The sequence below is a fragment of the Staurois parvus genome, unplaced genomic scaffold, assembly GCF_062004578.1.
Source record: "Staurois parvus isolate SC_StPar_1 unplaced genomic scaffold, SC_StPar_1.0 ptg000390l, whole genome shotgun sequence".
Classification (NCBI taxonomy): Eukaryota; Metazoa; Chordata; class Amphibia; order Anura; family Ranidae; genus Staurois; species Staurois parvus.
In genome coordinates this window covers 8,535,001-8,560,000 of record NW_028318186.1, presented here as the reverse complement: position 1 = coordinate 8,560,000, position 25,000 = coordinate 8,535,001, and the positions used below count along the sequence as shown (strand labels likewise).

At 42.7% G+C, this 25,000-nt stretch overlaps 2 protein-coding genes across 3 annotated transcripts in view; one reads left to right on the top strand and one right to left on the bottom strand.

Moving 5' to 3' along the window:
- The window catches only part of SUPT3H (SPT3 homolog, SAGA and STAGA complex component), a 692,202-nt gene that overhangs the window by 2,246 nt on the left and 664,956 nt on the right, over positions 1-25,000 (top strand). The window contains exon 2 of the mRNA XM_089686064.1: positions 8,494-8,597. Coding sequence (XP_089542190.1) covers positions 8,494-8,597 — 104 coding nt within the window. The remainder of the gene's footprint in view (positions 1-8,493; positions 8,598-25,000) is intronic.
- RUNX2 (RUNX family transcription factor 2) overlaps positions 1-25,000 on the bottom strand; it is a 292,530-nt gene that overhangs the window by 197,607 nt on the left and 69,923 nt on the right. The gene's annotated exons all lie outside the window — the stretch shown is intronic.

Sequence of the window (25,000 nt, the reverse complement as noted above, 5' to 3'; positions counted from 1 at the left end):
TCAAAGGTTTTAAATGCCCAGACTCATCTGACCTTGCCCCAACAATCAGCACCATGGGTTCTTCTAAGCAGTTGTCTAGAAAACTGAAACTGAAAATAGTTGATGCTCACAAAGCTGGAGAAGGCTATAAGAAGATAGCAAAGCGTTTTCAGATGTCAATATCCTCTGTTCGGAATGTAACTAAGAAATGGCAGCCATCAGGAACAGTGGAAGTTAAAGCAACATCTGGAAGACCAAGAAAAATATCAGACAGAACAGCTCGTAGGATTGTGAGAAAAACAATTCAAAACTCACGTTTGACTGCACAATCCCTCCAGAAAGATCTGGCAGACACTGGAGTTGTGGTACACTATTCCACTATAAAGAGATACTTGTACAAATTTGGTCTTCATGGAAGAGTCATCAGAAGAAAACCTCTTCTACGTCCTCACCACAAAAATCATTGTTTGAACTTTGCAAATGAACATATAGACAAGCCTGATGCATTTTGGAAACAAGTTGTGTGGACCGATGAGGTTAAAATTGAACTTTTTGGCCGGAATGAGCAAAGATACGTTTGGAGAAGAAGGGGCACAGAATTTAATGAAAAGACCCTCTGTCCAACTGTTAAGCATGGGGTTGGATCAATCATGCTTTGGGGTTGTGTTGCAGCCAGTGGCACAGGGAACATCTCACGAGTAGAAGGAAAAATGGATTCAATAAAATTTCAGCAAATTTTGGATGGTAACTTGATGCCATCTGTGAAAAAGCTGAAGTTAAAGAGAGGATGGCTTCTACAAATGGATAATGATCCTAAACACACCTCGAAATCCACGGGGGATTACATCAAGAGGCGTAAACTGAAGGTTTTGCCATGGCCTTCACAATCTCCTGACCTCAACATAACTGAAAATCTATGGATAGACCTTAAAAGAGCAGTGCGTGACAGACAGCCCAGAAATCTCAAAGAACTGGAAGACTTTTGTAAGGAAGAATGGGCAAAGATACCTCAAACAAGAATTGAAAGACTCTTGGCTGGCTACAGAAAGCGTTTACAAGCTGTGATACTTGCCAAAGGGGGCAGTACAAGATATTAACTCTGCAGGGTGCCCAACCTTTTGCAGATGCCATTTTTTTGTTTTCTGTTATTTTGAAAGTGTAAATGATGGAAATAAAATCTAACTTTTGTTGACATATTATAAGAATGTCTAATCTGTAATTTGATGCCTTTTGGAGATTTTTCCATCTTTCCTTGTCTTCTTTATGCACATTAATACAACTTTTTAGCTGGGGTGCCCAAACTTTCGATCCCCACTGTACTTTCCCATCATGAGTATATTTCTACATCCCTCTTCTGCCCAGTGTATTGGCATTGATATATTGGTGATCTCTTCTGGAAGATCTTTGGGGGGACGATTGGTAGGTATCTGCCACTCAGTCGGTAGTGGTGGAACCAGGCATGATGGATTTTGAGTTGATTTTATTGCAAGATGTCTTTTGGAGCTCTAGTTATAAAAATCAGGAGAATCTTCTGATGTTCCATTTTTCACTGGAAACAGGAGCAATCTGCTGGTGCTTGCGATCTCTGTTTATATCCACAGGCCATATAGACATGCAAAGTAAAGCAGGGAACAGAGCGCACTGGATTGTGCAGATAAAAACAACATTTATTGAATGCAAAGAGTAGGCCTCATGCACACTGGGTGTTTACCCTGTGTCAGTCCGCTCCTGGCATTTCCTGGCATCCAGCAGCCTGTCAAAATCTATAACAGGCTAGATTACAGAGTGTCTGGACACTGTACCAAGTAGTACCTGCAGATCAGTGATGTATACCTGGAACACAGAATTCCTGCATTATGGGTGTATATCCCTGAATGCATATGGTCCAAAATGCAAGCACCACTCGGTACAGTGTCCAACTGCTATGTAATGTATCCTGTCATGGATTTTGACAAGCGGCTGGTAGCAAGGCTGGATTCTGCACCTGTTCTCCCGGGGTGCCTGTAAATGCCCGGATTTGATGGACATGGGCTAACCTCTTAGAGTGCATGCAAAGTAGCCCTACTATTTTGTGGCTTGAAAAGGACATTTCACCAGGGAGGAACACCTCCAATGGGCAACAAGGTCATCCAGACTGGAGATGATGACAATCTTGTTAGGTAGCCACAGGCGGCACGAGAAGCAGGTCAGCAGGGATGGTGTCATCTGGATTGAGCACTGTGAAGACCATGGGGTGAAAATATTTCATGAGGGCACCAGACTGAAATCCTGGATCCTGAAACATGTCCTTGGAGGTACTCCATAGACCCAAGATTGCAAAGAACCAGCAAACACAAATGCTCCTGCGCTTGGGGATGGACTCGATGCAGGCTACAACCACATAAGGAATGTCCTGGAACATGCACACCTTGCTGCCCTCAAATGGACCGGGGAAATCCAAATATACTGAACGAGGAAAGAAAAAACAGAGGGCGCACAGGCCTGGGTCAACACCGCGCTGAGTAACAGTCCGCAGTAGGGAGTATAGACATCCCTCAGAGTGGCTCTGAGGAAGAGGCAAGTCCTCGAAACGTGTCAGCCTTTTGGATGTCTATACTCCCTATTGCGGACTGTTACTCAGCGCGGTGTTGACCCAGGCCTGTGCGACCTCTGTTTTTTCTTTCCTCACCCAAGATTGCAGTCTGATCCCCTCCTATCACATTTTGGGGAATATGTTCACCCCATGGTCTTCACAGTGCTTACTCCAGATAACAGCATCCCTGTCTGATCTCATGCCGGCAGCATAATGAGGCAATAATACGTTGGCATGAGGTTGTGTGCTGGGAGCGTGCTCACTGCATGCTCCCAGCATACGGACCAATCTGCCACTGCAATCTCTCAGTTAAGGCTACTGACTGGGAGAACGGACGACTTCAGGCATGCTCTGGTCCTAGTGGCCACACAGCATTTTACATAGACTTTAATGCCATGGAGGTGGTGGTGATTAACTCCCACAGCAGTCGCATGATTCTGAGCCTGTCCCGGTGACTGCTGATTAGGGTTGAGCTCATGCATGTTCATATCTCAAGTCTGAATCCATCTGAGCGATCTTTCCAGGAAGCTGTCACTATACTTGACCAATCAAAAGCAGCTGAGGTATTCCCTGCTCCAAAGCCGCATGTATACAAGGAGCCACTTAGACCTGGCCAAGTACAATGACAGCTTCCTGGTGGGATTGCTCCGGTGCGTTCAGACTAGGAACTGGACATGTCTGAGCTCACCCCTAGCCGGGAATCAGCGGGATGAGCTCCCTATCGTGTCCACTGTGGGATCCAATCACAGTGGTCACATGACACAGAAGCTGAATTAAAGCCCACAAAAGTCCTCATGCACACGGGATGTTTTGATTGCGCTGGTAACGTTAGCTATGTCAAGTCACGTTAAAAACGTGAGTTTTTTTAGCATTTGCATTGGCGTTTAGCATCATTTTTCTGCGTTTAGCGGCGTTTTCACACATTTGTGTTCTTTAGTGTTCTTTTTTTTTACCAAAAATTATTTTTTTTGTTGGTCAAAAAAAAGTCTGCGTTTTGCCACGTTTTTCAGTGTTAGAGCGTTTTTACAGCTAAAAAACTCCTCTAAAAACCCACTAGTCCTGTTTTGTTTTTTTTTTCAGCCAAAAAACGTTGATTCCAGTTTATGTGTGCATGGACACATAGGATAACATGCTGGGGGGAATTTACTAGCTGTAGAAAAAAAACATCAAAAGCCAAAAACAGGCGCTGTAAAAACGTCCAGTGTGCGTGAGGACTAAAGGTCTGTGCTAAGAGGTTAAATCTCTCCTGATAGGCTCCCTAGTAAGAGTATTAGCAGTGGTTTAGGTGACCTGGTTTACCAATGGAAGCATTTCTCCCTGGCGACTGTGATCAAGCTACTACATTAAAGTGTTACTAAACCCACAACAGTAAAATCAGTCTGTATATGCAGTAAAGCATGCTTTTTATACTCACTGTGGAACCTAAGGGGTTAATCCTCTGCATTGTGTAAAAAGGCTGTCTTCTCTGATCCTCCCATTCTACTGTCCCCAATCCATCTGCTGAACAGAGCCTTGGGAGCAAACTGCACATGCTCAGTTTGGTGGGTATTGCTGGGGAGTTTTTTTTTTCTCTCGGGAGAGTGCATGTTATCAGCACAGGGCCAATCAGTGCTGTTCTGACAGAGGGTCAGGGGTCATGCTATATACTGCTGATGAGAAAAAGTATTTAGCAGTTTATATTTACTAAAATAATTGCATTTCCATGTTGTGTGTACTGTTAGAGACCAGATATAGTGAATGCAGGGTCCTGGGAGACCAGATATAGTGAATGCAGGGTCCTGGGAGACCAGATATAGTGAATGCAGGGTCCGGGGAGACCAGATATAGTGAATGTAGGGTCCGGGGAGACCGGATATAGTGGATGCGGGGTCCGGGGAGACCAGATATAGTGAATGCAGGGTCCGGGGAGACCAGATATAGTGAATGCAGGGTCCGGGGAGACCAGATATAGTGAATGCAGGGTCCTGGGAGACCAGATATAGTGAATGCAGGGTCCGGGGAGACCAGATATAGTGAATGCAGGGTCCGGGGAGACCAGATATAGTGAATGCAGGGTCCGGGGAGACCAGATATAGTGAATGCGGGGTCCGGGGAGACCAGATATAGTGAATGCAGGGTCCGGGGAGACCAGATATAGTGAATGCGGGGTCCGGGGAGACCAGATATAGTGAACGCAGGGGCCTGGGTTTAGTAACACTTTAAGTGCAGTTTTACTGCTTGGATTCGTAGGTGTTTTTATCTTTTTTTTTTCTGCATGATGCGGTGTGTTTGTTTTTTCTTTTCTTTTGTTATAAAGATACATATGGACTTGTTGGTGTTCATTCACCTCCTGCGATCACACCTAATATAACTTTATGGAAGAACATCAAAATACATGTAAATGCTCTGAAGATGTATTTGCACTGTAGGAGGTTGGATTGAATGTTTGGAACCAAACTGTGTTTTATCACTTCGGACACGTGTGAGTAAACCGCCTAGGAAAAACACAAGCATACACCAGAAACAGGCATTCACCGACAGCCAAAAAATCTGCTTGTTATATCAGCTCAGCAATGTGGAGTGATAATAAGGGCATAAAACTCAATGAATGGATTTAGTTGTATTGCAAAATACCCATTGAATCACACCATATTAAACAGGATTATTTTAAAATTCTTTTCCTTTATGACTTTTTCATCCATTCCAATAGCTGATGCAATCTTCCAGGTCTTTAAGAAAACCACAGTGTAAAAATCTGGATAATAGCGGGTTTCTGAAAATCTGCATAGCGAGACAATGAGTCTGCGACTAGGTGCAGGCCGGCAGAGCTTAAGACTGAGATAGGGTTGGGAAAACATGAGTTGTTCAGTAAATTAAAGTGGTTCTAAGGGCTCAAGGTTTTTTTTTTTTTATTGTTATACCTCAATGCAGCCTCTGCATTAAGGTAAAAAACCTTCTGTGCAACAAGATCCCTTCCTCCCCCCCACTTCCGTGCAACAAGATCCCTTTCTTCCCCCCCACTTCTGTGTGACAAGATCCCTCTTTTCCCCATGTGTACCTGAGCCTGATCTTGATCCAGCGGTGTGCATGAGAGCAGTGGCTTTTTCTTCTCTCTCCCTCCTCACTGGGCAGATTGATAGTAGCGGGAGCCATTGGCTTCCGCTGCTGTCAATCAAATTCTTTGACGAGGATACGGGGCCAACAAGGAGCAAGCCTGCATAAGTGTCCCCACAGGGAAGTACTTGCTGCGGAGGAGCCCACATGGAAGAAAAATATATTTGAAATATATTTTAAAAATACTCTTCCCAAATATGTTGCCATATATTTGAAATACAATTTTGGCTATATTAAATATATTTCAAAATGTATTTCAATAAAAAAGGAAAAAAAAAAATATTTATATATTATATATAGTTTCACCGTTATATATATACAGTGGGGATCGAAAGTTTGGGCACCCCAGCTAAAAATTTGTATAATGTGCATAAAGAAGCCAAGGAAAGATGGTAAAATCTCCAAAAGGCATCAAATTACAGATTAGACATTCTTATAATATGTCAACAAAAGTTAGATTTTATTTCCATCATTTACACTTTCAAAATAACAGAAAACAAAAAAATGGCGTCTGCAAAAGTTTGGGCACCCTGCAGAGTTAATATCTTGTACTGCCCCCTTTGGCAAGTATCACAGCTTGTAAACGCTTTTTTAGCCAGCCAAGAGTCTTTCAATTCTTGTTTGAGGTATCTTTGCCCATTCTTCCTTACAAAAGTCTTCCAGTTCTTTGAGATTTCTGAACTGTCTGTCACGCACTGCTCTTTTTAGGTCTATCCATAGATTTTCAATTATGTTGAGGTCAGGAGATTGTGAAGGCCATGGCAAAACCTTCAGTTTACGCCTCTTGATGTAATCCCCCGTGGATTTCGAGGTGTGTTTAGGATCATTATCCATTTGTAGAAGCCATCCTCTCTTTAACTTCAGATTTTTCACAGATGGCATCAAGTTACCATCCAAAATTTGCTGAAATTTTATTGAATCCATTTTTCATTCTACTCGTGAGATGTTCCCTGTGCCACTGGCTGCAACACAACCCCAAAGCATGATTATCCAACCCCATGCTTAACAGTTGGACAGAGGTTCTTTTCATTAAATTCTGTGCCCCTTCTTCTCCAAACGTACCTTTGCTCATTCCGGCCAAAAAGTTCAATTTTAACCTCATCGGTCCACAGAACTTGTTTCCAAAATGCATCAGGCTTGTCTATATGTTCATTTGCAAAGTTCAAACCATGATTTTTGTGGTGAGGACGTAGAAGAGGTTTTCTTCTGATGACTCTTCCATGAAGACCATATTTGTACAAGTATCTATAGTGGAATAGTGTACCACAACTCCAGTGTCTGCCAGATCTTTCTGGAGGGATCATCCAGTCAAACGTAGGTTTTGAATTGTTTTTCTCACATTCCTGCGAGCTGTTCTGTCTGATATTTTTCTTGGTCTTCCAGATCTTGCTTTAACTTCCACTGTTCCTGATGACTGCCATTTCTTAATTACATTCCGAACAGAGGATATTGACATCTGAAAACGCTTTGCTATCTTCTTATAGCCTTCTCCAGCGTTGTGAGCGTCAACTATTTTCAGTTTCAGTTTTCTAGACAACTGCTTAGAAGAACCCATGGTGCTGATTGTTGGGGCAAGGTCAGATGAGTCTGGGCATTTAAAACCTTTGAGATTGACATCACCTGGTCTTCCCAGACGATGATTGAGAACAATCCATGACACTGGCAGGTCTCAGCTTGGCAAAGGGGGCAGTGCATGCTATAAATTCTGCAGGGTGCCCAAACTTTTGCAGACGCCATTTTTTTGTTTGCTGTTATTTTGAAAGTGTAAATGATGGAAATAAAATCTAACTTTTGTTGACATATTATAAGAATGTCTAATCTGTAATTTGATGCCTTTTGGAGTTTTTTCCATCTTTCCTTGGCTTCTTTATGCACATTAATACAAATTTTTAGCTGGGGTGCCCAAACTTTCGATCCCCACTGTATATATATATACACACACTGCATGTTGAAATGCGCTTTTATTACAAAATCTATGAAAAATATTTTTTCAAATATACTGTATGTCATTAAAAATACAAATCTAAATTTTTGGAATGCATTTACAAATATATGTAAAAATGCATGTTAAAATGACTTTTATAGGTTAAAGAAAATCTGAAAAATATTTTTAAAATATATTTCAAATATATTGTTCTTCCATATGGGAGGAACCAGTAGCACCAGTAGGGGACCCCAGATGAGGAGGATCAGGGCTGCTGTGTGCAAAACCATTGCACAGAGCAGGTAAGTTTGACATGTTTTATTATTAAAATAAATAAATATATAAGGTTTACAGCCACATTAACTATTTGGTTTCAAAGATTGCTGCTGTACTCCCGGTGAAGACACTAGCATCTACCTGAAAGCCTTCTTTATTGTTAGACTGGCCAAACACTAGTAGATTTTTGAGCGAACGTTTGTATGAAATTGTCATCAGTACACTTATTTAATTGGGCAATTGAGGGTTAAAGCAGTAGTAAAGCTTCTAGTTAAAAAAAAAAAAATCCCCTGCAAGGCAATGTCATAATGTGCTAGTATGCATCTTATTAAAAGAGGTATAGACTCCAGAGAGAGAGATATCATATTACCCCGGTACAAATCATTAGTAAGACCTCATCTGGAATATGCAGTTCAGTTTTGGGCACCAATTCACAAAAAGAACATTGGGGAACTGGAGAAAGTACAGAGAAGGGCAACCAAACTGATAAGAGGCATGGAGGAGCTCAGCTATAGAGGAACTGAATTTATTATCTCTTTAAAAGAGACTATAGATTTAAAATAAAGCTCTGTACTGGAAAAAATGCTTGATATTTGATTTTTAATTAGAAGAATTTTTCAGCATCCAACTAATTGTTGTCTTTCACCAGATGAGCCTCAATGCTGCAGTGACCACCATGTCTTCATCTGCCTCATCGTCTGGGAAAGGAGCTGGAAAATTAACCAGTTTTGTCCCTGAGCTCCAGAGCATGATGTAAGTACCACATCTCTTGACTCTTTCAAGTTTTCTGGACCTGTTATAGAACTGCATACATTGGGTTTGTTAAAGTAGAACTAAATGTGAAACCTTTTGGTAGTAGAGGAGGGTTATAACCCCTGCCACTTTGGGGTTTTTTTTTGTCATGTGTCCCCCTTAGGGGAAAATTTCTCTTTATTACCTGTCCAAAGTGCAAACTGACTGGGGTCTGTCCAAAGTGCAAAAAAAAAAAAAAGTTATCTTTTCCCTCCCCCACCCTCCTGGTCACTACTGTACTTATCTCTATGAGAGATACCGTTAACACAGTTTGGTGCAGCAGTCCTGGGGTTTGATAACTGTGCTGTCCTTCCTCTTCTTTCCCTATGGTCGCCAGGACGGATCAGAGCTGTTCTGGTTGGTCAGCGCAGTCAGTGTGTGGCCAGAAGCACTCTGATTCATCCCAGCATCCCTAGGGAAATGAAGAGGAAGAAGCTTTTAAGACAGAGTTAGGTACTTTGCCTACTGAATGCAGAGATTCATTGTTATTTTTAAAGGAATTTGTTTTAGGCTTTGTTCACACTACTGCATTGCGATTTATGCCATAATTCTCAATGAGGTTATGTAGTGTGACTTTGATGTGACTTGGCTGCGTTTTTGCACATTCTATGGAGCCAAGTCCGCACTGTATATTGCACCAAAATAGCACAAGAACTTTATCCAAAATCGTATTGATGAGAGTGTGCACCATTGAATATAATGTGAATTCCCTTGTCATGCGATTCTGCGTGGCTCAAGTTGCATCAGAAATCGCACCAGTTTTTTTTTTTTTTTTTAAACATTTTCTTGGAGATCAGCTTTAATCGTTTGAGCTGACTTTTCTGAACTGACATGAATGTATGTTGAAGATACAACTACTGGAATTATTGTTGTGCTAGATCATAAAGTCAAAGGAGCGGGGTAACCAGTCCTTTCTGCCATTTAGGCCCCTACATATGAAAAGTGTTCTTATTGCCATGGCAACACAACTGCTTTTTGTTCTCTTAAAAAAAAAAATAAGAAGTGACAACAGAAAACTGAATGGCCTCTTTAGTGAACGACAACCCCATTTTGCAAAATTGTCACCATACTGACTTTAGATCCCACCAGCTGTAATGGCTGTCCAGTTACTTCCTACTAAAACACACCTCTAATCGGGGTGGAATTTATTTACATCTCTAGTGAAAAGGCTCAAATTAAATCATAATTTTTAAAGAGCAACTGTAATGTCTGTCCCGCAGAGGCTCCTCCTCTGACCCGCTGTTGACTCACCGACAGTCTCATTCACTTTAATGGGACAGCTGGTGATGCGGCAGTGACACAACAAGGTGAGGGACGTGGCAGCAGCAGGCGAGTGGATGCCCGCTAACAGGCGCTGCCATGATGGATCTAAAATGACAGGTGCTCTTTAAATCCGACTCATTCTTGCTGGTAGTTAGAATTTTTAATATTTGCAAACCAAATGAAGGTTTCCTGTTTAGAATAATAAGCTGTCAGGTTAGTAAAATAGCGATATCAGAACCGATTTTAGGTTAATCGATTAATCACACATAGTTGAAGAAACACTCAAATTCTTTTATTTCATGTTTTTTTCTCCTGGTTACTGTGAAATTGTCTGAACGCATCAATGCAGTGCATGTTATCCCAGCTTGTAGAGCTTGGATTCATCGAATGAGTTTATTGAAAAATGTAAACATTGCAAAATATATAGTCTCATGCTACGTAACTAAGCTCAATTTCATGCTGAATAAACTGAATTATTAATTTATCTTAAATAGAAAACTATATTTTTACTCCAAAAACATTTTATTAAAATACATTTGCCAAAAAAAAAAAAATCCAGTTTGTAAGATTTTATTTTATTTTTAAATCATCGATTTTTATCCACCCTGTCTCTTAATCTATAATACTGTGCAAAGATTGTCACATCTCTCAAAAAGATTAATATCAAGGCTATTGAAAGAAGAAAATTTGATTTTGGAATTCAGAAGGAAAAAATGGTATACATGAGGCTCTGCAGTTTACTAGCCAGTTAATGGAAGATATATTATTTATGTTTTTACTATTCATACTTGTCTTTGGGAAAAATTGCACCTTTCCATGTGATTTTTAAACATGAATTCCTGGCAAATGAGACTTTTACATAGTTACATAGGTCCAGCTTGGACCTATGTAACTATGCATGCGTCATAGCTATCCGAATCCCCTGGAAGCTGGAAATCTTAACGTGGACACCGCTACTCCAGGAATCTCCACTCACTTCCGGGCCCCACGCTAGCCAGCTGCATTCTGAACACAGGAGGTCGGATGCTCAGCACAGGCTCCATTCAGAGACTGCTTTTTATTTTCTGAATGAATTCATGGTGTTCTTTGATTGGATGAGGTGGAGAGGCATTCTTTCTCTGAATGGAGAATTCTTTGCATTCTTTCTCTGAATGGAGAATTCTTTGCATTCTTTCTCTGAATGGAGAATTCTTTGCATTCTTTCTCTGAAGGGAGAATTGTTTGCATTCTTTCTCTTAATGCAGAATTCTTATTGCATTCTTTCTCTGAAGGGAGAATTCTTTGCTTTGCATTCATTCTCTGAATGGAGCTCATGCTAAGTGACTGAACTGGAAAAATATACCGTACCTAGAACTATTCTTTTAAGGGGTTTTTAGTGTGTGTCCTGCCGAGGAGATTCACTTTACTTCCTGTGTAATCATCAAGACAGGAAATAAGGGTAAATCTGCCCAAGGTCACAAAACAGGAAAGATCCGACAGACGCACAGCCTTCACCCCTGTATTCAAATGTTTTGGCTGCAGCCCATTTTCAGCTATTAAAAATAAGTCATGCCTAAAGCTGGCCATATGCGACTTGAATTTCAGACGATTATTGCTCTAGCTGTAGATGGCCCTGTCAGGCACATCCTGGTTTAGGGAAAAAAAGTTTCAGTTTGTTAACGGGGGGTCGGTCTGATTTATCCTGATTTATTCTTTGTTTTCAACATTTCACAGTACAAAGTAAGAAACGCAGAAACGGATGAAAAAAAATCCTAGGCATTCCACATCAGACCATTTATAAAAAGTAGACAAACAGCTGTTAGGTTTTAGTAGTAATAAAAATAGCTCTAGAGCATCTTGCTCAATCAGAGAAAATACATCATATAACCAGAGAAAAATGGAAATAAATAACTGTTTACACATATTGGGGTTGATTTACTAAAACTGGAGTGTGCAAAATCTGGTGCAGCTCTGCATAGAAACAGATCAGCTACTATGCTTTAGTCCTCATGCATGCTGGGCGTTTTTACAGCGGCTGTTTTTTTTTCTTTTGACGTTTTTTTCTACAGCCCGTAAACTCCCCGGCATGTTATCCTATGTGTCCATGCACAAATAGACTGTAATCAGCGGTTTTTAGCAGGGGCGATTTTTGGCTGGAAAACCCCCCCCCCAGAACTAGTGGGTTTCTAGAGGAGTTTTTTTTAGCTGTAACAAACTCTGAAAACCATGGTAAATCGCAGCAAACCAGTGTTTTTGGACTGTTTTTGAGTATAAAAAATCCTAAAAACTGCTAAACGCTAATGCAAAAACGCTGAAAAACTCTTTACACAGCTAACATTACCAGCATTATTAAAATGCCCAGTGTGCATGGAGTCTAAGCCCTGGTTCACATATGTGTGGGTGGTGCCGCTGCTGATCCTCACGAAAATCCGTGCAGTTGCACCACCCGCACAGAGGAATGCGGACCCACGGGCGGGTGCCATTAATTCTAATGGCACGCCTCCTGCACTGGAAAACGCAACCGTACTGGGAACCGAGGTTCCCTTATGGGCTGCGTTTTCAGAAGTGCAGGGACTTCTTCCCTGCGTGTCACGGGGCACAGGAGTCCATTCAAATGAATGGGCTCTCGTGCCTGCATAAAACGCGACCCGCAAGGCCGCATATACAGGTGAAACTCAAAAAATTTGAATATTGTGCAAAAGTTCATTTATTTCAGTAATGCAACTTAAAAGGTGAAACTAATATATGAGATAGACTCATTACATGCAAAGCAAGATAGTTCAAGCCATGATTTGTCATAATTGTGATGATTATGGCTTACAGCTCATGAAAACCCCAAATCCATGGAAGCTATCAGCCTGTGGCACTGCTGAGGTGTTATGGAAGACCAGGATGCTTCAATAGCGGCCTTCAGCTCTTCTGCATTGTTCGGTCTCATGTCTCTCATCTTTCTCTTGGCAATGCCCCATAGATTCTCTATGGGGTTCAGGTCAGGCGAGTTTGCTGGCCAATCAAGCACAGTAATCCCACGGTCATTGAACCAGGTGTTGGTGCTTTTGGCAGTGTGGGCAGGTGCCAAGTCCTGCTGGAAAATGAAGTCAGCATCCCCATAAAGCTTGTCTGTGGAAGGAAGCATGAAGTGCTCCAAAATCTCCTGGTAGACGGCTGCGTTGACCCTGGACTTAATGAAGCACAGTGGACCAACACCAGCAGATGACATGGCTCCCCAAATCAACACAGACTGTGGAAACTTCACACTGGACTTCAAGCATCTTGCAGTGTGTGCCTCTCCATTCTTCCTCCATATTCTGGGTCCTTGGTTTCCAAATGAGATGCAAAAGTTGCTCTCATCAGAAAAGAGGACTTTGGACCACTGAGCAACAGACCAGGTCTGTTTTTCTTTAGCCCAGGTAAGACACGTCTGCTGTTGTTTGTTGTTCAGGAGCGGCTTGACAAGAGGAATACGACATTTGAACCCAGGATCCGTCTGTGTGTGGTGGCTCTTGATGGACTGACTCCAGCCTTAGTCCACTCCTTGTGAAAGTCCCCAACACTTTTGAATGGCCTTTTCCTCTCCAGGCTGCGGTCATCCCTACTGCTTGTGCACCTTTTTCTTCCACACTTTTTTCCCTTCCACATAACTTTCTATTAATGTGCTTTGATACAGCACTTTGGGAACATCCAACTTCTTTTGCAACTACCTTTTTGAGGCTTTCCCTCCTTATGGAAGGTGTCAATGATGGTTTTCTGCACAACTGTCAGGTCAGCAGTCTTTCCCATGATTGCGATTCCTACTGAACCAGACTGAGAGACCATTTAAAGGCTCAGGAACCTTTTGCAGGTGTTATGGCTTAATTAGCTGATTAGAGTGGGACACTTTGAGCCTAGAATATTGCACCTTTTCACAATATTCTAATTTTCTGAGATTGTGGATTTGGGGTTTTCATGAGCTGTAAGCCATAATCATCACAATTATGACAAATCACGGCTTGAACTATCTTGCTTTGCATGTAATGAGTCTGTCTCATATATTAGTTTCACCTTTTAAGTTGCATTCCTGAAATAAATGAACTTTTGCACGATATTCTAATTTTTTGAGTTTCACCTGTATGTGAACCAGGGGTAATTGTCAACACTTAATTGACCAAGCTGATGTTAGAGGCTGATTGGCTACCATACACAGCTGCAGCAGATTGTGCACTCTCCAGTTTTAGTAAGTCTCCCTATTGAGTCTGATTGGAAACAATCTCTTTCCCAAATACATTTATATACCAGGGAAGGGGTACATCTCCCAAACCCAAGTGTATTTTTAGCCGATCTGCTCTCCAGAGAGGGGCAAGGAGGAGAGGAACCACCACGAAGTTTAGGCCCACCATCTACCACCTCTTTTTAATCACTTTTTTTAACATTTTTGCTTGTCTCATAAGTTCACAATATGTGAGCCATGTATAGAAAGAGTATTTCTGAACAAAATGTGTTGAAATGGTCTCATGTTTCTCAGAGAGTAGAATGTGTGAAATATTCTCATATAATAGAGTAAGTTGCATATGGTAAGTCAATTTGCAGTATCCAACAAAGGCAAGCTTCTTTCGGCTTCTGTTCCATCTGTAATGGACTTTCTAGGTATGTAGAAAGTAAAGCTGGGCACTTGAAGCCGAGACAAACAACTCAGGCAAGACCTGAGGGAACTCTCCCTGTAGAGTCTGATGGCAATCTGAGAAGTACTTTGTTACCTCCAGGAAAAATAATTCTCATAAATGAGGAGCTGTGTACCATCTCTTCTAACAGGGACAGAACAGTGAACATCTTTTAAAGCAGTTAAGTAAAGTGGAAAATTAGTGCTGGACCCATAAGGTTGTCTTATTGATATTATTATTATTATTATACAGTATTTATATAGCGCCAAAGGGTATGCTCAGCGCTGTACAGTAGCAAGGGGGACATAACATGAGACAAGACAGTAACAATACACTACACGACTGGTTCGAGCTCTTTCGAGCTTACAATCTAGGAGGGAGGGGAAGGTGGCACAGGAGGAGATGGCTGTGGGGAATGGAGTGGTGGGTGGAGTGGAGGAGGTTAGTTGTTAGGTGAGGTCGGGTGTTTTGTGAGGGTGGGGTAGGCTTCCCTGAAGAGGAGGGTTTTCAGGGTGCGCCTGAAGGTGAGGAGGGTAGGTGACAGTCTGATGGATTGGGGTAGGGAGTTCCAGAGGATGGGGGAAGTCCTGGAGAAGTTCTGCAATCGGGCGTGGGAGGAGGAGACCAGGGAGCTAGAGAGCAGGAGGTCCTGTGAGGAGCGGAGGGCACGGGTAGGGTAGTATCTGGGTATAAGGTCAGTTATGTAGTTCGGGGCGGCATTGTGAATGGCCTTGTAGGTCAGGGTTAGCAGCTTGAACTTGATGCGTTGGGCAATCGGGAGCCAATGAAGGGATTAGCAGAGGGGGGAGGCAGATGTGGAGCGCTTGGTGAGGTGGATGAGTCTGGCCGCTGAGTTTAGGATCGACTGGAGTGGGGATAGCGTTTGTTTGGATAGGCCAGTGAGAAGGGAGTTGCAATAGTCCAGGCGATGTTGCTCTATTTTCTTAAAGTACTGATGTTGGTGTAGGTCAGGGGTCTCTAAACTATGGCCCCTCCAGGTGTTGAGGAACTACAAGTCCCATGAGGTCTTGCAAAACTCTGACAGCCACAGGCAAGACTCAGAGGCATGATGGGACTTGTAGTACTTCAACAGCTGGAGGGCCATGGTTTGGAGACCCCTAATGTAGGTGATCTGATTCCTGGTTCCTTCTACACCCCAAAGGATCTCTGCAATCTTCTTGACTAACAATATGAAAAACTCTCAGTACATTAATAGCTCGTATCCAGTGAATATAAAGAACAAATGTACAAAAAGTCCATAAGTCCAAAACGTCCGTAGCTTTTTAACCACTTAGGTGGCAGCCATCCCAGAGTAAGCCACCTCTATAAGCATAATATAGAGAGAAAAAAAGAAGAGAGGTGCCTTCTAAGTGCAGTATTTTATAGTTTTAAGAAGCCACAAATAATACAAACTCACAATGATGAAGTAGTTAAAAAACCCATCAGTAGGGTAATGTCTGAAGTCATCATCCGTGTCCTGCAGGGATCCGTCCGTTTGGGTTTGTGGCCGCCGTGGGTAGGAGGTCCCAGAGCGCTGTGGATGGTAAGGAGTCCCAGGGCACCACCGCCAAAACCGGAAACGGAAGTGTCTGTAACCAGCATGAACCGGAAGCTGGGGTGGACGTGACGTCACACAGGACGAAGTTCGGCAGTCAGAGAAAGGAAGGCAAGGCTACGCGCTCGGAGCTGACTGCTCCTTCTACAGACCTCTAAGCTTTTAACTACTTCATCATTGTGAGTTTTTATTATTTGTGGCTTAATAAAACTATAAAGTACTGCACTTAGAAGGTGCCTCTCTTCGTTTTTCTCTCTCTACAATCTTTTTGACTATTCACCATTGCTAAAAGATCCAGATACCACCTAATTCCAATAAAAGTCAGCGGGACAATCAAGAGTAGCTAACACATTTCGGGGGTTCAAATCCAACCCCTTTATCAGGGACTGGAGGTGACAATAATATAAATGGACTAAAAATGAGCTGGACCTTTTAGTGGTATTTTTTTCAGTTGTGATTACAAGCATTGGTTGGCAGCTAACACCAGGAACAGCAGTTTCTACGCTTGCTCCTCACATGTTGTGGATATAGATTATGCTTATCCACTGGCTTTCACATCATGATTAAGGCTAGGTTTACATGGATATTTGTGTGGATCCGCAGCGGCACCACCCGCACAGAGGAATGCAGACCCACAGGCGGGTGCCATTCTAAATTGCAACTGTACTGGGAACCGAGGTTCCCGTGCGGGCTATGTTTTCCAAAGAAGTGCAGGGACTTCTTCCCTGCGTGTCCTGGGGCACGGGAGTCCATGCAAAAGAACGCAAAACGCGGCCCGCAGGATATGTGAACCAGGAGTTAAGCTGTAGAGAATGTTGTGGAAAAAAACAGACAAACAAAAAAACTCTGCATGCTAGCACTTTATGAGAGACTTGAAACAACGCCCTCCAGCGGAGCACTGTCACAGCTAAAGAGGCTTCCATCTTCACCTGGTCTTCCTTCCGGGCTCATGGGCAGCGGCCGCTTGAATGGCCCAGCTGCGATGGCTACCCCAGAACAGAGCTCTGAAGGAATGGCACGGGTACGGGTTCCTTTGCATGCATTGGTGACATCAGTGGCTGCTGCTCGCTTGCATATCTCCTAAATGATGCATGTTTTAGTGCGCGTATTCATTTAATCTACATATAAACTTTTATGATAAGCTTACCTCTAGGCAAAAATAAAAATAGAGAGTTTACTACAAATTTAAACTAGCAGGATGGCCCATGGGATTTCTGGTGTCTGCTACTGAGAAACTCAGACTTTCATGAAGTTCTGCTCAACATTGTAGCAGAGCTCTAATGAACGCGATGATTGCAAGGCCCATGAGGAACGAAACTGACATCCATTCTTCACTACAGTGTAAGGCGATCCTAGTATATAAACCTAGTCTTGAGGTCCAAGCTACTCATTCGCTTATATCGTTTGGGGAGAATGTCCTGGGTCAGTTTCTGGTTCTGTTCCTTCCCCCCCCCCTTTTACAATTTTGCATTTCTGAACACCTTTGGGTGTCTCCATTCTTCCTTTTCCATTCTTCCTAATATACATTTGGGTGAACTCATTCACACCTGCAGTCGGTGGGCAGTAAAACAAGCGGTTGAGCCCTTGACCACCCGCATGAGCTGCTCACAGCTGTACACGTGCCGTGGCAAAAATTAAACAGCATGATGCTATTGGCAGTTGTTGCTAATAATTCAGGTCTAATGGGCTGCACCACAGCTGCATGCAGTGCACATGATTGTGGCATGGTATCGCTCTTCAGTGGGCTGCACTCATGTGAACGAGCCCTATGTGGAAACCGTAGCAGTGTGCTTAAAAAATCCATTCTGATCTTAAAATGGGTCAGCCAGGGGATGTCTGGAGAGGGGGAAGAGTACCTCAGGCATATGGTAGTTTACTAAAGCATGCATATGTTGGCTCTGAGGAAGAGGTTCAGCCTCGAAATGCATCAACCATTTAGAGGCCTACAGTCTCCCAATAGCCACCATCTAGGAAGATTGGACCATGCTGTCTTTTTTGTGATGTGCCTTTGATTTTATTCCTTTGTGAGTATACTACTTTTTATTTATTAAATCTCATTTTTAGAAGGTAATGCACTAGGCCCGTGTGCCCTCTGTTTGTTTCTGTGCACACATATGGTAGTTTACTGATTGGACTGCAGTTGGCCAGATCCACAGGGATTTATAGTGACTGCATTTGTGTGTGTTGTATAAGAGACACAGTTGGTAAGTATCTTCTTATTGAGCACCCTGCTGTCCAGGGTCTATATATTCTAATGCTGAAAATATGAAAGTTTCCAAAAGCCATTTATTCCTTTTGGTATTTCCTGAGTGTAGAATTTTTCTGAGTGGATAAAAATCACAAATCTTTCATAGACGAGCGTGTGTCCCAGGAGCTCTCATACTGTACTGCTGACGTATGTAAGATGGCCGGAGGGTCTTCAGCCAGCGCTGAAAGGCAGAGATACTTTATTTAGCCTAGTCAGAGGCCTGGGACAGTAGACACAGCTTCTAGCACTTGGGAGGTTTACAGACGCCATCTAGAAATGAGTTTCAATGGTGGGAACGGCTGAAAATGTGCTGAGTACAGTTGTAAAATATTATAGAACTGTGAACTTGTGAGGATCAAATGCTTTACTAAGATGAAAGTCACACTTCATTCACATGAATAAAAATTTAGCATTTAAAATGACTTGGGCGACACGGCCTGCATGCTAAGTGGCTCCTAGTTTTAATTTTGGCATTGATCCTCTACCCCTGTCAGCTCCACTAACTAAATCCCTCTGGTTATTGATAACATCAACTTCTGAATGGCCCTTAAAGTGGAAGTAAAGTCATTTTGTGAAGAAGAGGTTTTTTTTTCATAAGTGAAAGAGGAGACTGTTTGTCTCCTCTGTTGTCAATGCTTCTACTGACCCGTCAGCACTTTTCTGCAAGTGAGCTACACTCGGGAATACTATGCGGCGCTGTTCTGCGATCCCTCGATCACTTACCTTGTCCTGCGCTCCCGCGATGTCCCTCCTGCAGTGTCCCCGGCAATGTAATCCGACGGATACCGGCATTTGTCATCTGGGTTCCGTCCCCTGCGACGTCAGGGCGTACGGGGACAGAACGGTGGGAAATTTGACTTGGTTGGCCAATTTTCGAAATCATTGAATGTACATCAGGATTACCAATGTTTTTGATTTTTGGACGAAAAATCGTTCGGAATTCGACCCATGTATGACCTGCATTAGGGTTCGTTAAGACCAGAGCCAACACCAGTCCTGCCTGCAGGCTTCCTGTGTTATTGTGCCTGCATCTGCACCAGGTTGCATGTGGGCAGATAATGAAGCTGGATGCAGACACGGTAGCTAGACATGCAGGTGAATGGATTTAAATGCTCTGTCTGCAGGCAGACCAGTCAGAATTTTTGACATATGGCTGTGTTTGTGCAGCCGCTGCGTCTACATCTGCATCCACCTCTATAGGCTTCCTGCATGCAGCCTGCCACAGATGCAGCACCCATCTGAAGGATACTAAAGTTTAGTGCCATTTATTCGACCTCTTGTGCTGTTCACCCCTCTCCCAGTCTGGGTGCTGCAGCATAAGGGATTAAAAGATTCCACATTCAGGTATTTATACCAGCTGAATTGAAGAAAAACATGAAATTATGTTTAACGAACATGTCGCGGCACATGTTGTGTTGTTTTTTTTTTCTCTTTATTTTATCTGCTTAGAGCTTAGCTTTATTTCCAAACAAGCTCAAATCGAGGCATTCTGAGTTACTGCGGTTTTGTAAAGGGTTGGTAATTTATGTTCTATTTTGAGTTTCTTTGGTTAAAATCTGCCGAGCTTTTCCATGTTTCAGCCTTATTCAGTAGTTACCCTAGATTAAGTACAATTAAAGCACTCTGTTTTTCCTCTGTTTACGATAATACATGTTGCCAGGTTGTAGACCATAGGGCTCTGGTATATACATTTTTACATAGTTGTTGAGCTGAATCATGCACTCAGGCATTTTGGGCATTTTGGTTGTCTCGGGTTAATCCTCCCTGTATTTGTACACAGTCTGTGGAGCTATCTCTGCTCATGTTCATTGGGGGTTTATGCCTGTGCAGGACAGAAGTCATTTCAGGTCGTTTTAATGAGGTTTGTTGTTGGCAGCCTCTGGTTAGCTGGCTGTAATTTATAGCTTTGTCAAGTTTCTCAATTCTCTTAATGACACATGTTGTGCTTTGGAGAGGTTGTGTTGGATTTTATCAGGAATCACAAGTCTTTTCACAGCTCTAACGATTAAGTGGAATTGAAAATAAAAAAAAAAGCTGCTTCTCACTGCCTGTCAGCATTAATGTACACTGACCCACACATGAGCAATTCAGCATACATTTACTGCACCCCTCTGTGCTATAATAACGTGACTACTGTGCGCATGCGTGGGAGTGACGTCATCGTGGCCTGGCCACTCAAGTGGCTGAACAGTCCAAACCCTAAGACCGGGAAAAGATGGGAGTGCCTGTGACCATATAGTGCAGCACTTGAAGGGGTCATTTGACAGGTAAATGTACATACTAGCACTTTATGGCTAACCGCTCTTGGGAAAACCAAGAAAAAAAATTGCGACTTTTAAAAAACCACCTGTGTGTAGCAGCGCCCCCAACACTTACCTGAGCCCCCTCTTGATTCAGCGATGTCCATGAGAGCGCCTGTTTCCAGGGAATCTCACCCCTAAATTGCTGAAGCAGCAGTGGGAGCCATTGGCTCCCGCTTCTGTCAATCATAGCCAATGAGCTATTAGGGAGGGGGCGGAGCTGAGTAGCAGCTCTTTGTGTGAATGGGCACGCAGAGGCGTGGCTGGAGAGCGTGCCTGCTCTGGTGCCCCTATTGCAAGTTTTTTGCTATGGGAGCATCCGACAGGAGGGAGGGGCCAGGAGCGCCGATGGGGACCCAGGAAGAGGGGGATCCCAGTTGCTCTGTGCAAAACCACTGCACAGAGCAGGTAAGTATAGACACGTTTGTTATTTTTAAGAAAGGGGAAAAAAAAAAGACTTTAGTATCACATTAAGCCTGTAACAAGAATGAGCACTCCATGGAAGGAAATTTAAATTACTTTGAAATAAAATGGAAACATTTAGTGGATTTTCCTTGTATAAATGTACTGCAGGATGTATCCACATTTTAATTTTTAATTTTATAACCACATGCTTCAGTGCTAATCAAAGGCCAATGAAGATGAAGACAAAAATTTCCTTGTTGTCCATGAAGGGGCACAGAAACATTAGGAATTCCTAATCATTCGGGTTATGCTGCTGAATACAAGAGGTTGGGACATTGGCAAACAGAAAAAATGTTAAGTCAACGCTAGCCAGCCCACCTCCAACATCTGCCTTAGAGTTTTGCTGGTGTCTTAGAAGGTTAGGAGTTAGGTAAGATATTTTTTTTTCCTGTTGAAAGGAAATTGATTAGTAAGTTGCCCCTGCCCAGTGTAGGCACTCCAGTCATACACATTAACAATCATACCACCAACCTGTTGATGTTCTTACCTAGGGACTTTACCGACAGACAGATGGACTCCCCACTTAGGTCTCAGTTTGAATTAACTGGAGTGACCCTCCGTCCACTCCTGGGAATGACTTTGATTTGTGAAACCATGTCACTATGGGTCTAATGCAGCAATGGGCAAACTACGACCCGCGGGCCGTATACGGCCCGGCAGACCTTTTAATCCGGCCCGTGGAGCCGTGGACTGTCAGGATGGCTGTCAGGATGTGTGTAGGCGGGGCAGCGTGACGAACGTGAGGGGAGCTAGGCTCCTCTCACAGTCCGCCCTGAAGACCGGAACGGCGCGGGAACACAGCGAGAGGAACGCGCGGAGCAAAGGTAAGTGAATGAATTACTATGGGGGATGAATTACTATATGGGGGATGAATTACTATGGGTGATGAATTACTATGGGGGATGAATTACTATATGGGGGATGAATTACTATATGGGGGATGAATTACTATGGGGGATGAATTACTATATGGGGGATGAATTACTATATGGGGGATTAATTACTATGCTTACTATGGGGGAATATTACTATACTTACTATGGATGACACATACACATCATTCATCTACTCTTGGTCCGGCCCCCGGGTCCAATATATGAACCCATTTTGGCCCTCAAGTCAAAAAGTTTGCCCACCCCTGGTCTAATGCCTGAATTTTTGTTACCTAGGTTAAGTCCAACCAGTGGAAAATATAAATAAATATATAAACCTGCATATACAGGATCATAAACCCACAGATGGTCCAGGGAAAGGGGAAAAAACCCCTATAAAACATGGTCTAGTTTGCTCCAGTGGGGGGAAATAAATTCCTTCCTAATCCCCCAGGAGGGATCAGGAGATATATCTTGGATCAAAAAATCCTGGTGTTATTACTTACAATATAAATGTTAGTATCCAGTTATATTTTGTTAGTTTAGGAATGCATTTAGCTCTTTTTAAAAACAATCTACTGAATTAGGCAGAACTGGCTCTTGAAGGAGTCTGTTCCACATTTTCACAGCTCTTACTGTGAAGAAGCCTTTCAGTATGTTGAGGGTAAACCTCTCTTCCTCCTGATGTAAAGAGTGTCCTCTTATCCTTTTGTAATAACCCTAAACTGGATACGTCTGCACCGAGTTCACTATATGGACCACGTAATATGAACCCTTCAATTACAAGTACAACTGAACTGTCAAGCCATCAAAAGGCTGGTGTCATAACTGATCACCTGTGCAAAACCATAGCAAGAGCATTATTCAATGTTGGTCAAAGCTGCACAGTTGTTTTTATCTACAGATGCCCCTTATCTGCATAGGCAGTTTTTTGATAAATGTGTAATAATTGGCTCTTTCTGTCTGAAATTTAGTTCACTCAGGTCCTTATGTCATTGACCACATGACCAAGCGCTGGTGGTATGATAATATAGCAGTTTCCAGGGGCGTTGGTCTATAACCTGGTCACATAACGCATCAGCATTTTCAGCTGTGTATTTTTCCCACCAAAGGGCTCATGAGAGAACAGTAAAACATTTTGTACTGGTAACAAAAAAACAAGATAAAAATACGCACATAAAATGGATAAACATAAGTTGCTCATATTTTAGACTGCAGTCTGTATGACATCTTTCAAGTGTAACTGAGAACGACCTCAAATGTTTCTGTAATTACACACTAACTGGGAGACAGCGGAGTTTTGCAATGCATATGTCCCAACAGGCAGAATCCTAGAATCCTACGTAATTATCACCGTGGCCATGACTGCTCAGTGGCCGATATTTAGATAACAATGCAGGGAATGCGTGTGTATCACCAGAGTTATCTGAGGCAAGTGCTGTCATTACTCATGTCTGAAAGATGTACACCATCCCGTTAGTCTCATCACTGTGCTGTACCTGACACGTCTCTATGTTCCACAACTAGCTGTCTTCCTACACGCCTGCTTTGTGCCCTGTATATTTTTAATCCGAGATTATTATTATTATATGTATGTATGTATGTGTGTGTGTGTGTATATATATATATATATATATATATATATATATATATATATATATGTTGTGTCTTGTATGATAACATTTCAGCACTACTATTTTGTAACTTTGTATTCTGAAGAATCGGTCAATTATTTGTCGTACAACACTAGGCCTCATGCACACTGGACGTTTTTACAGCTGCTGTTTTGGGTCTCAGGTGTTTTTTTTTTTTTTTCTACAGCTAGTAAACTCCCCAGCATGTTCTCCTTTGTGTCTATGCACACATAGGCTTTTATCAGCATTTTTTGGCAGGGGTGTTTTCAGGCTGGGAAAACCCCCCAGAACTACTGTGTTTTAGTCCTCTTGCATGCTGGACGTTTTTACAGTGACTGTTTTTGGCTTTTGAAGTTTTTTTTTTTCTAAAGCCAGTAAACCCCCCAGCATGTTATCCTATGTGTCCATGCACACATAGACTGTAAGCAATGTTTCTTGGCTGGAAAAAACCCCCAAGACTAGTGGGTTTCTAGAGGAGTTTGTTAGCTGTAAAAATGCTCTAACGCTGAAAAACATGGCAAAAAGCAGCAAACCAGCGTTTTTGGAATTTTTCTGAGCAAAAAAAAAATTTTTTTATTGGTACAAAAACGTGTGAAAAAGTCACTAAATGCTAATGCAAATTTCCCTTAGTGAATGTGGTAAAATTTTACTTTGTAAAGAATACCCAATCATGTGCAAAGGGAATAGAATAAACATTTATGCTTGCAGTTGATTGAATGATGGAAGTCAGCGGAGCTTCACCACATTCACTAAGCTTTGGCCAAAGTGCAATTCCCCTTGCAAAGTGACTTCTGTTTGCCTTTATTAAATCAACCTCACTGTCCTCTGTTGAAGACTACTTAAGGGAGATAAGGAGTGGGGTTTTCAAACCTGAGGTGCATGAGATTGCCCTGAGACTTATCAAACGTAGTTTGGAGCCACACAAGCCCCCTGCGCACAAGTTGTTCAACCAGTATTCTAAATGATACAAGTGTAAATTAATCTATTTCATGCTAATGTTGTGCTTTGAAATTACAAAGTGACTGAGTAAATCTGTTTGGTTACTATGGACAGTGCAGGTCTTCAGATACTTAAAGTGGAGTTCCACCCAGAAGGGGAAGTTGCGCTTTAAAGACTGGTTCCCCACTCCCCATTAAGGATTGGCACCTTTGTGGGGCGGGGGCAGAGCATTTACCTGAAATTGACAGGTATCTGCTCCCACTTCCGCTGTGATCGCCTAGGCGATTGGTAGCGGAAGTTATCCTCCTACCCTCCCTCCCCGTAGTCTTCTGGGACACGTGACAGGTCCCAGAAGACTACGGGGCCATTCAGGAAGCGCAGCGCTACTCGCACATGTGAAGCCGCAAGCTGTCATAGCTGGGTGCCCACACTGAAGATGCCGGTGCCTGGAACACAGGACGGCCGGTGAAAC